The sequence below is a fragment of the Scomber japonicus genome, chromosome 2 (genome assembly GCF_027409825.1).
Source record: "Scomber japonicus isolate fScoJap1 chromosome 2, fScoJap1.pri, whole genome shotgun sequence".
NCBI lineage: Eukaryota > Metazoa > Chordata > Actinopteri > Scombriformes > Scombridae > Scomber > Scomber japonicus.
The window spans coordinates 34198598-34213054 of NC_070579.1; the positions used below are offsets into that span (position 1 = coordinate 34198598).

The window sequence follows — 14457 nt, forward strand, 5'->3', positions numbered from 1 at the left end:
TTGGTGCATTTACACTTCTTAAAAAAAACAACAGCAACCCAATCACCGTCTCACTCATGAGGCTCTACTGTATATCATGTAAAGGATACAGGGCTGAGATCCACTGGGAGGTGGAAGCAGAGACGAAGAAGCAGGAGAGGCTCCACATGGCCATGGCCACCGGTGTCCTCTGGGTGAAGTTTGACAAGGACAGCAGCACCCAGTCTCGCACCATAGATGACTGTCCTGTGGCATGGAGTGTCTGGAAAACCTGAAGAGGTGGATGTACAGCAGAAAGAAATTGAAAAGAGGAATTGAAAAAAAAGCACACTACAGTCAGATATATATCAACAATATGCATTTTTAATGAGGTATGACCAGTTTTGCATCATCACATAAACCCCTCCCTCCCAGTGTGACCAGTAGCCTGGCTTTCATTAACTGGGTTTAATCATGCTGCTTCTTATTTGATCATACTCTGAATTGTTCCAGCACAAAGACATAGATTTCATTTATTCTTTATTTTACGTCCCCAAAAAAGAAACAAAACAAGATGGGTCACAGTGGCTCTGCGCCTGCTTGATGTCGTCTTGACAACCTATTGTTTGATCAGACAACAAAGATCTGGCTGGAATTCTTGAAACAGAGGTACCAAAGTAACAACTTCATTGAAATTCAGTGTGAGGCTCTTTGCAAGAAAAGACCTACCAAGTAAAAGAGAAACTTCAGAACATTGTTTTATCTCTCTGGTGAAAGAAATCTCATAACATTAGAGCATAAACTGCAAAGGAAAACTTATTTTTGGACTGGCATGAACTCATTGTCCTGCTACCGACCTTGTAGACGACGGTGGCCATGAATTGCGGATAGGGCTGCTGATTGGACAGAAACTCGCCGATGACCTTGTTCATGACGTCCTGCGGTGGGAAGAAGTCGTCCAGAAACTGAGGCAGGATCCTGGACACCACTCGAGCCTCGCTGGGTAAACCCTTCCTGATCCTATAAACAGGAAACGCGAATGATGAGGGGGAACTAAACGAGTGCCTCTACGATTTTATTAAGTAATACAGTACAAGCAGCTGCCACCATCATCGTTTTTGGACACTACGAACCAAAAGAAGTCAAAAGGGTTCATGGTGAAGGAGGAAAGCTGAAATATAAGAGTAACAATCTTTTTCTCTTACCAAAGCTGTGTGCAGTTTATATATATGTAATTGAGTGTGTGTATGTGTATACCTGTCGAAGAGCACCGAGACCCTCTCCATGGCAACAATGATGGACTCGCTGTCTGGGGCCTGAGGGTCAGAGTGGGTGGGGCGACTGGCGGGGCTGGCTTTCTCCTTGCCTGAGGAGAAACCAACATGACCCGCTGTGACGCCCACCGCCTCCGCTACGGCAGAGCCAGAGTCAACCTGACCTCTAACCCCTGTCACTTCTGAACCCGACGCAAGCACCGCTGAGAAGATGAGAGGGGGAGGAGGAGTGGCACCGGTTGTACCAGTGGGGGAGAGGTTAGAGTCGGGGTACGGACACCGGTAATCACAAGATTCAGATGAGAATTTGGTTCAAATTAGAAGGTTGGTGAATTTCCGGGGGAGCCACCATCAGTCAAATTCGCATCCTAGTTTAAAAAAGTACTTTATTTTGTAAGTGACCAGTGCTTGAAGTATTAGCGATTTTCAATTGTATGTTTCTTGAGTACATTACAGTCTAGAATAACCTCTCCTGTGACCTGAATGTGCTTCAGCGTGCTTAGCTGTAAAGCACATGAAAAAAGGGAAGAAAGTTAAAAAGGTTGGGTTTGCATTTGCAAGAGTTGGACTTACTCTAAAAGAATTTGCTGGCTAGCTCTCGGCAACAAAGTGTTATTTAACCCGCCAGCGCAAGGAGAACAAAACGCTAAAATAAAAAGGGGTTGCAAGAGTTAGTAGGGGCCAACGTAGGGGTTAGAGGTAGGGTATATCACAAATACATATAGAATACATAAGTCACATGCAGGGAGCAAGCAGGCTTCTTTTTTTTCCCACTTCCTTTCATGCCGTCATACAGGGCTGGCTGTAGCTTTGAAAGGTCTGTTATACTGTAATGATATGTAATGAAATTAAATGGCTAATATTAGTCATGACATGCTTCACAGTGAGAACAAGCAGGTGTTACTGGCATTACTGGCAATGGGTGTAAAGACAGCTGATGTGTAAATGTGGCAAATGTAGGTATGCAAATGGAACAAAGATATTACTGTTGTGATTATAATTGTGGGTAATGATCATCAGAGTACTTAGATGAAAACTTTCCAATACATATAAATCTGTGCACTTTTGATGCATCACTAAATATAAAATGTTTGTTATATGGATAGTATGTGCTGTCAGCTGCATGCAGTATTGGCATGCGCAGTGAGGCAGTCCGTTTTTCAGTGTGCCTGGCTGCAGCAACACATTCCCACAGAGCTGTTCTCAAGCTTGTCCCAGTTACATGGGTTGAGCTCAAATAACTTCAGAAATGAGACACCACATATAACTTTTACACATCAGAGGCCAAAAGTTGGGTTGGGGTGGTGTGGGGGGAAAACTTTGTGTTATTAAACAAATCAAATTTTAGATACAGGGAGCCTGAAGTCCTGGAAGATATTTGGTCTTGTATGCACAAGTTATCTTGTACAAACAAGATTACAAAAAGCTTCCAGGATAGCAGGCTGTGTAGTTTATGATAGCAAAGGAAAATCTGTAGGGGGAGGTGGAGGGCTCACTTCACAGGGATAACACTATATTTTACATGCTGTTGGGAAGGGAAGGAGTGTGGAGTGCAGGGATGAAACGGGGCACAGCTTTATTGTGGTAGAGTAATAGATTCAAGCAAACTTAAATGAGGATAGCCAATTATACATAAGTCCACCACTAATAAAGAGTGTCCTTGCAGGTGAGTTAGCCAGCTAGCTCGATGCTTCAGTGATTTTTTTACAGTGGATTGTGAAAGTCAAGTCACAGCAGCAGTAATGGCAGCACCAGTCCAAATGTTGTGCATGCTGGTGAGTTACCCAGCATGCAGGATGCAACAGTGCGTTGTGTGGTCCATTTTAATTAGCACCTCACTTACCAGTGTACATGCAGGTGAGCATGAGGCCCAGAGCAGCCATGGCTCTGTGCGGGGACGGCATGTTCACTCTGTCCACGCTCAGTTTGACGAGCGCTTCCCCGTCCACACGTGACAGCTGCTCCGACAGCAGGAGGCGCTCCAGACCCCGCAGCACGCAGTGATAGATGACGGAGGGAGTGGAGTCCTCGCTGGCTGACACCATCACACCGCACAGCTGGCAGACAGAGACAGAAGCAGGAGGTCAGAAAAGAAACAGGAAAGGATCTATCATGTTAGACACACTGCAAAAAGGTAATGAGGTCAGCACATCCACTCTTTACATGTCAGGATACAATAAACATATTGATTCATTTAAAAAGAAAGAAAAAGACTAATTTACCTGTATAATTCCAGCCATGAACTCAGTTCCTACATCCAGAGGGTAGTTCTCCATCATGTAGAAGGCCACTGCACACATCACTAACACATGCTGCTGGTTATGCAGGTTCACACAGCTGCAGGATTCAGAAGGGAGAGAAATATAAAAAAAATATTCTGGATGAAATGGACTTAATAGAGACAAGTTGATATTTGTTTGAAAAGGTGAAGGGTAGCACCTAGTGGCTAAAAGTTGTACTGCATGCTTCACAGTATTAAGGTGGATAAAACAAACTCCTTTCAAGATCCACTTACAGTGCAGTCGCTGACATTAAACACAGCGCTTCCCTAAGGTTCTTTCATCATTAGTCCAGCTTATTAGATGAAATGAGATGTGTGTGCGTTTCTGAAACAGAGGATGTGAGTGATACTCACTGAGCGATAGCCCTGAGGTTGGACAGCAGGTACTCAGAGATGGTGGGGATCAGCTGTTTGGCCGTGTCATCCAGCAGGTCACACTCCAACACATATAGAACTCCATGCAGAGCCCCCATGCGGCTAGGCAGGTGGGTGCTGCGCAGGGTCGTCTCCAACAGGCGACACACGGGCTCAGCTATTGCTTTGTCCTAAAAAATAAAAAACAAAAGGTTGAGGTATTTGACATATTGTCTGTTGCTTTAATGATTAATGATACTTCGCTATATAAACAAAATCATTTCTGCTGACACACCCCCCCCCCCCCCCCCACACACACACACACACAGCTCAGCTCACCATGCCCAACACAGCAGCTGCCTTGCAGATGGCAGGCACCAGGTACTGATTGAGGATCTCATCCTCAGGCGGGTGGAGCTTCTGCAGTTCCATCAGGGTGGAGAACATCATGTCAAACTGATTCCTCTCTGTGAACAGATCCGACACCGCCAGCAGCTACAGAGATGAAAAGGAGAAGATGGTGGAGAGGGAGAGAGACTTGAGCTAACGAAGACAATTTCCCTTTAGGTCATAGGCCTACTGGGATCCACCAACATATCCCCAATATTTTCACATATTTGTTGACTAGCCAGTGATATTGGGCAATAGCAGATTCGCAAAATGGTTACTCATGTGTATAAGAAAATAAAAGCCTATTCCTCTAATCTCATGAAGACTCTTTTAAGCATCTTTTGCATTTCTGAATCATGCAAGCTGACACAGACAATAAAATTGCTGCCTAACTGTTCACAGATTCAAAACTATTCCTCAGAAAAACACCAATGTGAATAGATCCTCAGCTGAAGAAGTGAGAGGATATCTGAGCATGTGTATCGTAGCTCACCGATCGGACCACTTCACTGACGAGTATGGTCGGAGTCCTCCTGTTATTTGGGGAGCCGGGGATCAGCCACTGGCTGTACAGCTCCAGAAGAAACTGGGAACATGAATGAATGTCCACACCTGCGCGGTGCTTCCTAAAAGCACACAGACAGCAGAAGGTCAGACTGTGCATATGCGTAGATACTGAAGAAATGTGTACGTGTCTGCAAATTATTTCTCTGACCTGGAGTTAATAGGAGACATGGGCGGGGAGGTGGGTGCTGGAGTGTCTGCTTCGTCTTCTTCATCCTCACCCCATTCTTCCTCCCTCAGTGGGGTGATGTTGTTGCCTAGCCACACTGAATGGATGGAGACCTGGATAGAGAGGGATGACAGGTAGAACAAACTATTAAACTACTGAAAATCTAGGAAAAGTGCTCCTCAAGCTTCCTTCATCTTCTCTTCCTGTTCATTAATGCATGCTTACCTGTCCCAGTTTGTAGTCCATGTTGCCCATCTCCCTCTCTGTGTTGATCTGAAGCAGCAGCTTCTCGTGGCTGATCAGTGTACCTGCTGAAACAGAATTTAACAAGACATTTAATAAGTTAAACATGCGGTAGCCATCACTGCAGGAGCTGAGGATATAAAGTGTGTAAATGTTTGTTACCTGCAGAGGCTGCTGACAGAGAGGGCACAGGGTCCCAGGCGTGGTAGGGATGGTGTGTGTGGACATTGTCTCTCTTAGACACAAGAGCCTGAATTTCTCTCTCCACCTCACCCCTGATTACTGCAAGTTTCCTTCCAAATCTGGGCACAAACACAAAAAAACCCCAAACAAATATTGTTGCATACTTCTTTAAGGCACTACCACAGTGGAAACAAAAAAAAACTGGCTGCATAGCTACCGTGTTTCCAGGGCCTTGAGGCTCTTGTTGCGGGGCTGCTGTTCCAGACAGCTGACTGCAGGGTTGCCAGCAGTGGGCAGAGTCATGGCACTCAGCACCAGGCTGGTGATGGCCTGCACTGCCAACACATTCAACTGGGTACGCTCCAAGTCCTCCTAGACGGCAAAACAGATGAGGGGAACAGAATTTAAAATTTTCCAGGTATAATGAAACAGCTTGAGTGGCTTTCTTTAGTGCTTTTTGTCTGAATGTTTGTGCATGTTTCTCATCAAACTAATAGTTTGTAAGTGCTTAAGCAGGTTTATGGAAGTCAAAAGTTCTGTAATTTTAGAAACTCACTAGCTAGCAACTTGTTCAAGGACGTGAACAATATTCATGAATATATGTGTATACCTCCTGCTGCGTCTCTTCCTCCTGGTCCATCGTGATTGGTTGGGTGACCAGCACCCCCAGCAGAGTGGCCCAGGTCTCCTCAAACTGAGTCCTGCTACTCCAGCCTGTAAGAATACATAGAACTCACATTCAGAAAAAAAAATCTGAAATTTAAAAAGTAAATGTGGCATCAGATACTGTAAATGCAACTGGAGACATTTCATAATAGTGTGTATGTCTGTACCCAGTGTGTTAATGCGGTAGAGGAACTCTCTGAAGACATCCTTTTCCTGCAGGAAGTCCACAGGGATCTCAGGCAGCGTTGTGCCGAACTCTCCTCCTGGCTGTGGGGACCAGCCCAGTTTCCAAACCTACAACAGCACATCAAAGTTTATACTGTTCGCCATGCAGATACATAAACAACCATACCATTTCACATACTGACCAGTGGAGGTACTCGGGTGAAGCTGTTGACTAAAGGCAGTCGGGACAAACTGATCACAATGTTGCGCAAAGTTGGAGTGAGAAAAGCGGGGATTGCACTGTTTCTACGGTGACCTAGGGAGAGGATACTCTGCAGGCCTTCCACCAGCTCCGCCATGATCTCACATGCTTGCCACTCACACAAGTCTGAAACACAAAAAGAGGGAATCTGTTATGAGTCGCGTGGCAGACTAAAATACTAAGTTAAATGAAACAAGTGTGAGTGAATGCTCACGGCCAGCATGTGGTGAGTCCACTTCATCTTCAGCATCCCTCTCCGCCTTTGTCTTCTTCTTCTCTGGATGCAGAAGCTGGTCTCCAGGACTCACAGCCACTGGGAGGAAAAGACAAAGTTGTTTTTTCCAATCAACAATTTTTTTTCAAGGCTATGTAACCACATTAAGTCATCCCGGTCTCCTCACCTGCAACCATAACGAGGCGTAGGCAGTAGATGAGGGAGCAGGTGTGCGTGGTGTATTCTGGGGTAGAGAGTTTGTTCCAGACGCAGGGCTTCTGCAGAGCCAGGCACAGGCAGGACAGAGCCCACTGCAGGTCCACACTCAGGGGTAAGTGATCCTGGAGCAGACGCCATACTAGCACCTGGGCAAAGAGTGACACAAGAGTGTTAAAAGAACCATAATTGACACTTTAACACTAAGCAAGATTGTAAGTTGGTGGCTCACACTTAAGATAAAGAATCAGTCCTCTCTAAAAACAGGCAAATAGACAATTAAATGTTTTAATGTATTAATATGGAGGGCTTTTACCTCTGTGGCGGTGCAGGTGAACGTGGTAATGAGGTGTTCCTTGTCAGAGGGGATATGTAGTGAGGAAGGCAGCTGGCTCACACTGAGCAGGTACTGGGACAGAGCTCTACAAAGTGACAAGACCCTGGGGTAGAAACCTGGCTTGTCTGAAACACATTAACAAATTGAATGTGTTAATGCAGAGGATACTTCAACCATAGTCCACAGATTTTCCAAGCCAACTTCAGACATTTTTCCTGCTCATCATACACAGCACTTTTACAGATTTATAGAATTCCTGCTCAATAAAGTAACTTTTACTCATGCAACAAGTTTCAATTAAATAATCTTGTCTCACACTCTGATCCAACAGCATTAAAAACTACAGAACTTTGCCTCATTAGTTTAATCCACCTATCTTCCCCTTCCGATTCCTCCCACTCTTACCATACACAGCCGCCAGCTGGTCCCAGTACGGCTGTGGCTGAGAGGGTGGCAGGAAGGACTGGTGTGGGGCAGGAAGTGACTGTGTAACCCCAGCAAGTTGCTCTAAGGTCACCTGCAAGGCTGTCTCCAACAGGAGTGACCCCTGACCCCGCGCTAACCGCTGCACTCCCATACTCAGGCATGGACACAGCAGACTGAGGTTGAACTCCTAAAAGAAAGAAGACCAAGTTTAGGTTTGTGTTAATATTGAGTCAAAGTAGAGTTAGTATGCATACAGGGGGAAAAAAGGGTGTGTGTGTTTGTATCTGTTACCTTGCAGCTCATAACGTTGAGAAGATCAGCAGGAGGTAGTTTGGTAAGGAGCTCCGTTGTCTCCAACAGAGAAACATCTCCACGAAGACAGCACTGAGACTTTACCAGAGCCACATACCACTCCTACAAAAATAAAGTATATGTTAAAGTAAAATGTTACTATAAGTTGCTCTTGCATGCCTGTGAGCAAGAGTCTAACACAGACTCTGGTGTGGATTATTTACCTTATCTGCATTGACCTGCTCAGGTGCAGGTGGTGGATCCCCATCCAAGGGGTGTGATGTCACAGGAGGGGTGGGGCTACTGGTGTCAGCAACAGTGGCTCTGAACCTGTCCAGCAGGGAGTAAAACCTCTGATGCCTGTGATGGGAAAGATGGATGAGGAAATGACACCTTTAGTTTTCAAATTTGACAGAACCCCCCTTTTTTAAAAAAAAAAAGAGGCAGTTGAGAAGTCTGATTGACTGTAATGTTCAAATGTCACTTTTCCTGCTATGCATTGTAATTAGAACCAATAGTTTTCACATCATTTAGGATCCCTTACTTTAATCTGGTCTTGTACCATAACTTGTTTATTTATGTTATTACCCTTCTGTTGATTCCTGTAGAATCTAATGTGAGTAAATGTGTACAACAGAAAGCTTCATTTTAAAACTTGAAACAGTGTTTTACTGCTGCACACTATTCCTCATAATGTCTGTGATGCCAGTGAGTGTTACCTCTGAGCCAGGCCACTGGTCTGGAGGTATTCCTGGATCCTGTCCAGTTCCTCCACAGGCAGCTGAGCTATACTGTTCTGAAAGGTGGAAGGAATAACAAAATATCAACAAGTACACATTTAAGTATTAACACATTCTCAGCTTCCCCCCCAGCTTTACCAATAGACAACATTTGCACTTAAGTATGTTTACCAATTGTATCAGCTGCCATTCTTTAACAGTTGCCTGCTTGCATGACAATGAATCAGACCTTACCAAGTGTTGAAATCAAGAGAAAATGCAAACCCTCACTGTACCTGTAGTGTCTCAGCCAGCAGCATCTCTACTCTGCGGCATGCCAGTGTGTCAACCATACGAGCCAGAACCCTGAAGGGTGTGCTGAGCAGCTTATCCACGTACAGCATCAGCAGGGAGCCAGACTGGCTCAGGTGGATGCCTTCCAAACACTGCAGAGTTTTCTTCAACATGGTGGGCTGCAGAGAAAATTGGCAAGAGAAGCAGATGCAAAAAGAGGCAGAGAAAGAAAGATGAGTGCAAGAAAAACACTGATGATACATGTTAACATTTTTAAACACAGTGGTCTAAATAAAATTACATTGTGAAAAGAAAAGGAACTCCACAGAATGCTAAACAGTGAGGAGGACTGGGTAAAAAGAAAAAACAAAAGTTCAGACAGCGTAAAAAGATGTAATCTTACAGTAGTGAGGTTGTCACAGCGGGACTGGATGGCCTGGATGAAGAGGCCGCTGGCAGCTGAGTTTCGGTGCACAGCGCTGATGAAATCTTGTACTGGAGGCTCATGGGAAAGGCTGATGAGGTCACGTACGTGGTTGACAATCAGCCATGTCAGATGCTCTGAGTCATGGAGGTTCTGACACTAAAAAAAAAGGAGATTAAAAAAAAGAAAGTAAGATTTCTGAGTATCAGTTTATTTGTAATTCAACAGTATGTGAATATTTTGTATTGTGCAACATTTTTAAAGAGTCTCACCACGTAGTCACAGAAGAGGATGAGAGCTCCCCTGTGTACAATCTCTCTGTTGACCATGGATAACTGGGACTCAGGTTTATCCTCTTCGCCTTCCCCTGAGGAGTGAGGGCTCAGCAGCTTTGTGCAAGAGAGGCTCTGTCTCCTGAGAGAAGGAAAGAGAGGAAGATGGACACAGTTCGAAAGACCAAATCACAAAGGGCTGTACGATCTGAACTTAGACCCTCTGTGCTGTGCTCAAGTACAGACAGAAAATCTACATGATTTAATTCAGTTTGTGGCAAAACAAGTTGGCAGATTATTTCTATCACACTAAATTAGACAATTCTAGCTCGTATTTGTTTGTTGCATTCTGTTATACTGCCTACACTGTTCTTACCTGGGTGTCTGGTGCACCTCAGCCCACCAGGAGTAGTTGGTATAGTCGATGATAAGGAGGACCTGGCACCAGAGCAGCACCAGTGAAGGGTGGGTGGTGATCAGGCACTGCACCATGCTGTTCAGACCTTCTAAAGGGTAGAAAAGACCAGCCTCAGAGCCAGTCTGTCCACTGCCACCCTCACCCTTCAGGAGGCGGGTGGCTGCAGCTGTGATCCTACGAAACATCCCTGGATGGAAAGAGAAAATAGAGGAGGAAAAGGATTGTACTCTGGGAAAATTGGTTTATTTTAAAAGTGGACATTGACCAACTATGTTGTGAAACTTACAAGTCATGCTTGTTCTTACAACATGTAATATATGCTCACCACTTTTGAAGACATGTATTAGACACATGAGTAGTGTGCCCAGCTGCTGGCAGTAGAAGGTGTGTTGCTGCTCTGTGATGTCCACTTTAACCTGTCTGGATGAAATGTCATCAAGCAACACTCCCACCAGCTGGAGCAGGAACCTAGAAAGAGAAGATAGACAGGGTTGAGGACAGGCAAGTCAAACATATGAACGGAAAATAAATTGAAAGATTTGCAAATGAGTAGAAACACCCTGAAATTCCTGATGTCGGAAGCATCCTAAATGTACAACAGTTAACGCGCTAACCTGGCAAAGGTTTCCTCAGGCAGGACTTTTTGGGCCTCGCCATTAGACTCCTGGTTAACCAGCATGTCAGCAGCGGACGGGTCATTTGGAGAAGGGTTTTGCTGATGGAGGCGGCGGATTGTGTGGCAGGAAAGGAGATGTGGGGAGAGGGAGAGCTCGTGGACCCGTGACAAGACAATATCCTCAGTGGACTGGGAGACCAGCACTCTGAGCACTGCCAGAATACCAGACACCCACAGCTGGACTGTAGCTACTGATGCCTAAAGGAGCAGAGGTTTGATTACAATTCAGACTTTGCGGCAATCATTGATATTTAGCTGCAGCAATTTGTTAAGAGTGTGTGTGTGTGTGTGTGTGTGTGTGTCTCACCATGCTGGCCGGGGTAGTGAACATACTCTTGAGCAGCATGTCTACAGGCCTGAGAGAGGAAGGTGCTACACTCTCAAAAAGAGTGTTCAACACTCCCAGCGCCTCAGGAGAGTCCAGATGCATCTGTGGGGACAACACAAATGTGTTAGTGGACAGCAGATAATACGTTTTACTTGCATGCCAATTTTTCACAGCCATTTCCCACAGCTGATTAACCACACAAACATCTTAACCTGCTGCTTGGCAATCATGGGAAGTATGACGTCAGCGATCTGTCTGGACAATCTCTTCCATTTGTCCTCATTCTCTTTGTGACACTGCTGCAGTACAAGGATGAACATCTCCAAAACCTACAACACACACACAAATTCACACATAAGGGGGGGGGGGGGGCGTACTTCATAGCATGTGGATACTATATGCCTTGTATTTGAGACTGTACCTGATGGTACTGTACAAGTCTGAGCAGCATGGACACCACCACTTCTTTCTGTGTATCCAGCTCTTTGCCTGCATCTGCTTTGTTGGAGCCCCTCAAGACAAACAAGTCGTGGACGATTGGCTGCAAGGCTGGAATGGCTGATAAAAGAAGAAAAGTATGTAAAACATGTTCAAAAGCAAAGGAAATAACTGCCTGTGTGTTGCTTGCGCTTCTCTCACCGTGTGTGACAGCTTTCCTGCCACTGGCCATGATGCCGTCACACAGCTGGATGATCTTGGGGATGCTGATTATCTGCTTGGAGTGGTAACGCTCGTAAGACAGCAGCACCAGGAAGAAAAAGATGTTGGGAATGATGGCCTCTGAATCTCTGAGAGAAAAAGTGCAAAAGGTATCCAATTATTTCACAGGGCAGCTTTGTGAGAGAGACCTGGGTTTGTAAAGATTGTCTTAACAGATCATCCTGGTTTCACAAGAAGAAGCAAACTTACCTGAACTGTCCCACTTCAATGTACTCAAACTGCTTCAAGACAAACCCTATGAACACCTGGAACACAGAGAAATAGAAATGTTTTCCAAAGTTAGCGAAATCCCAGATGCTGCATGCCAAAGAATGAATGCATTATGTATCCATGAGTTTAACCTGATCTGAATCTAGCAGACAGTAGTTGACTCTGAGCTGCACGAGCTGGGCTAGCAGGTCCAGCACTTGTCTCTGCAGGGCCACAGATGTGCTGGTGGTGTACTGCTTCAAAGCTTTGATCACCAGCGGCTCAAACAGACGAATGTGGTTGTGGATGGCATTCTGGGTAAACAGATGAAACCACAGCTTTCAGAATTGTGATTCCTCACTTAAAATTAAATAAAAAAAGGAACAAACAGGAGGAATAGGAGTCTACCTTGTCTCCTCTGTTGCGAGTTGCATTTGCGATGTTGGACCTCAGCTGAGTGGACGCTTTTTGCATCACATCAAACCATCTGGAAGTGGAGAGAAATGGGTCTTTAATGTTATACTTATTCTACATTAACACATTTCTTTGTTCTACTGAGCACATTGCCTTATGCACAAAAATCGTGCTTGATCCGTGCTACAACCCACCCAGATGTGTCCTGCTCCTGCTCAGCCTGCACCATGTTACGGAGACTGGCGTCAGCCAGAGCCTGTGTGAAGTGTGTGTATGGTGCCATAAAGCAGTAGTGGTAGAGGCCTGGTCGCAGGCTGGATGAGCCAAGACGGAGAGCCTTGCCCTGAGAACGACTGGGTCCACTCAGGACACCCTCATACTGGGATGCCAGGTTGGTGCCAAAGAGGGTTTTCAACAGCTTAAAAAAAATACAAGAATAAGTCTTCAACTATTAGAGCAATGAATTCAAATCTGCAACATATAAACTAAATCAAATCTAATTGAATGAAAACATTATGACGTTGATTAAGTCTACAAATTAGATTCTCGAATTTAGCCTGGACTGAGGTCCACAATGGAGCATAATCATCATCATCATCTGGCAACACAGTGACTTTTCTTTGCATTTATATCAACTTTCATGACATTTTTTGAAATCTGTCATAATTGAATTTTTGCCATTGAAGTTCAGTGACTTGAAGTGTTTTTCAGGGAGGCTCTTTGCCTCTTTTGACACTTTTCAGTAAAATTCCATTCTTTTTTATATCTGGTATTAATTCTAAATTGACAGTGACTCTTGCAAATAGTATTTTTAACCATTTTCTGCTGATCCTCTCTGGCTTCTTTTCAATTTATTATGTGAAAAGAAAAAGTGAAGAGATGGCCATCCTGTCAGTATACTGCTATGCGTTTGTGTTAGTACAATTATGAATGTATGGAACCATCGCACAGGAAACCCAACGCCTTTACAGGCCCTGTCGGCAGGAACCAGCCTCACTCTGTGTGGAGTCACACTGGTTGCAACACACTGCTCAGTGCTGGAACCACAAAGACTGCCACACACATGATCACCTTTAAATCAGAAACACACAAATTACTGACCTGCTGTACACAAACAGTGGCCATGGTCGGTTCTCTGGAGAAGCAGGACTTTAGGTAGCCCAAAATTTCCTCCACACACTGACAGAAAATACAAATCATCATTTAATACCGATTCCAGTCAGCAAGATTATTATGAGCAGGATGATTATTCACTGGATTATATTGATGAAACAAAATAGCTCGATTAGTATGTAACCAGACCTGTCCAATTCACCACAACATCCTCCTTCCTGCTCACACTAATATTAATACTGTCCAACAGAAGTGAAAGTCATGTTTACCTTGCTGATGTCATGTAGTGTGGCCAGCTCCAGCAGCTGGGACAGAACGTCTAAAGTAGCACGCAGGAAACTTCCAAATTTCTCCTGGCTACTGTGCAGGTCAAGCGTCACCTAGGAGACACACAGCAAAAAAATAAACACTACCAACCACTGCCACCGTCATTTAAGCTATGAAAACTGGTAAAAACAGGTTTCTTTTATGTTAGCAGTTAGATTAAGAGTTGTGTTGCGTGTTTACCGACCTTGAAGTTGGCGTGCGTAGCTTTGAGGACGTCATAGAGCTTGAGGTAGGGTGGCAGGTGGTAGAAGCTGCCGAGTGTGGTAGACTTGTTTATGGCTGCTGAACTTGTGCCATCTGCTGGTCTGCCTGCTCGCAAGAAGCACAATAACAAACATTAAGTATTCACAGAGACTCAGATGAAGTGAGCTTGTGTTAGCTTGCGGTTTTGGTTTGCATGTACCCGTGTTGACTTCATTGCTTTTCTTTGGGCTCATAGGGGCAGCACTGGGCTCGGCAACGTCTTTCTCTTTGCCTTTCCTGCGGATGGGACTGAGGGAGGGGGTGTTGGTCAGGGAGGGGAGGGTGGCCTGAAGAGGAGGGACAAGAATGAAAACCCATTACCATCAC

The 14457-nt window shown here is 44.9% G+C and overlaps 1 protein-coding gene and 1 non-coding gene across 2 annotated transcripts in view; both read right to left on the minus strand.

Moving 5' to 3' along the window:
• Positions 1-14457, minus strand: part of htt (huntingtin) — a 31046-nt gene that overhangs the window by 3373 nt on the left and 13216 nt on the right. Inside the window, exons 26-65 of the mRNA XM_053329703.1 lie at positions 14291-14417; positions 14072-14196; positions 13830-13940; positions 13549-13626; positions 12642-12865; positions 12442-12520; positions 12186-12347; positions 12034-12089; positions 11764-11912; positions 11546-11682; positions 11337-11453; positions 11104-11226; positions 10735-10994; positions 10446-10588; positions 10079-10307; positions 9703-9844; positions 9410-9589; positions 9009-9185; positions 8713-8789; positions 8218-8353; positions 7994-8116; positions 7682-7889; positions 7256-7401; positions 6911-7088; positions 6724-6822; positions 6451-6635; positions 6250-6376; positions 6027-6130; positions 5634-5788; positions 5396-5535; positions 5216-5301; positions 4973-5103; positions 4751-4883; positions 4207-4362; positions 3868-4058; positions 3455-3569; positions 3076-3289; positions 1216-1435; positions 816-978; positions 90-250 (exon numbers count right to left, since the gene is read on the minus strand). Of these exons, the coding sequence (XP_053185678.1) occupies positions 90-250; positions 816-978; positions 1216-1435; positions 3076-3289; positions 3455-3569; positions 3868-4058; positions 4207-4362; positions 4751-4883; positions 4973-5103; positions 5216-5301; positions 5396-5535; positions 5634-5788; positions 6027-6130; positions 6250-6376; positions 6451-6635; positions 6724-6822; positions 6911-7088; positions 7256-7401; positions 7682-7889; positions 7994-8116; positions 8218-8353; positions 8713-8789; positions 9009-9185; positions 9410-9589; positions 9703-9844; positions 10079-10307; positions 10446-10588; positions 10735-10994; positions 11104-11226; positions 11337-11453; positions 11546-11682; positions 11764-11912; positions 12034-12089; positions 12186-12347; positions 12442-12520; positions 12642-12865; positions 13549-13626; positions 13830-13940; positions 14072-14196; positions 14291-14417 (5867 nt within the window). The remainder of the gene's footprint in view (positions 1-89; positions 251-815; positions 979-1215; positions 1436-3075; positions 3290-3454; positions 3570-3867; positions 4059-4206; positions 4363-4750; positions 4884-4972; positions 5104-5215; positions 5302-5395; positions 5536-5633; positions 5789-6026; positions 6131-6249; positions 6377-6450; positions 6636-6723; positions 6823-6910; positions 7089-7255; positions 7402-7681; positions 7890-7993; positions 8117-8217; positions 8354-8712; positions 8790-9008; positions 9186-9409; positions 9590-9702; positions 9845-10078; positions 10308-10445; positions 10589-10734; positions 10995-11103; positions 11227-11336; positions 11454-11545; positions 11683-11763; positions 11913-12033; positions 12090-12185; positions 12348-12441; positions 12521-12641; positions 12866-13548; positions 13627-13829; positions 13941-14071; positions 14197-14290; positions 14418-14457) is intronic.
• Positions 13377-13506, minus strand: LOC128383506 (small Cajal body-specific RNA 14). The gene has a single exon (XR_008323920.1). It is a non-coding gene; the product is annotated as a small Cajal body-specific RNA 14 (non-coding RNA).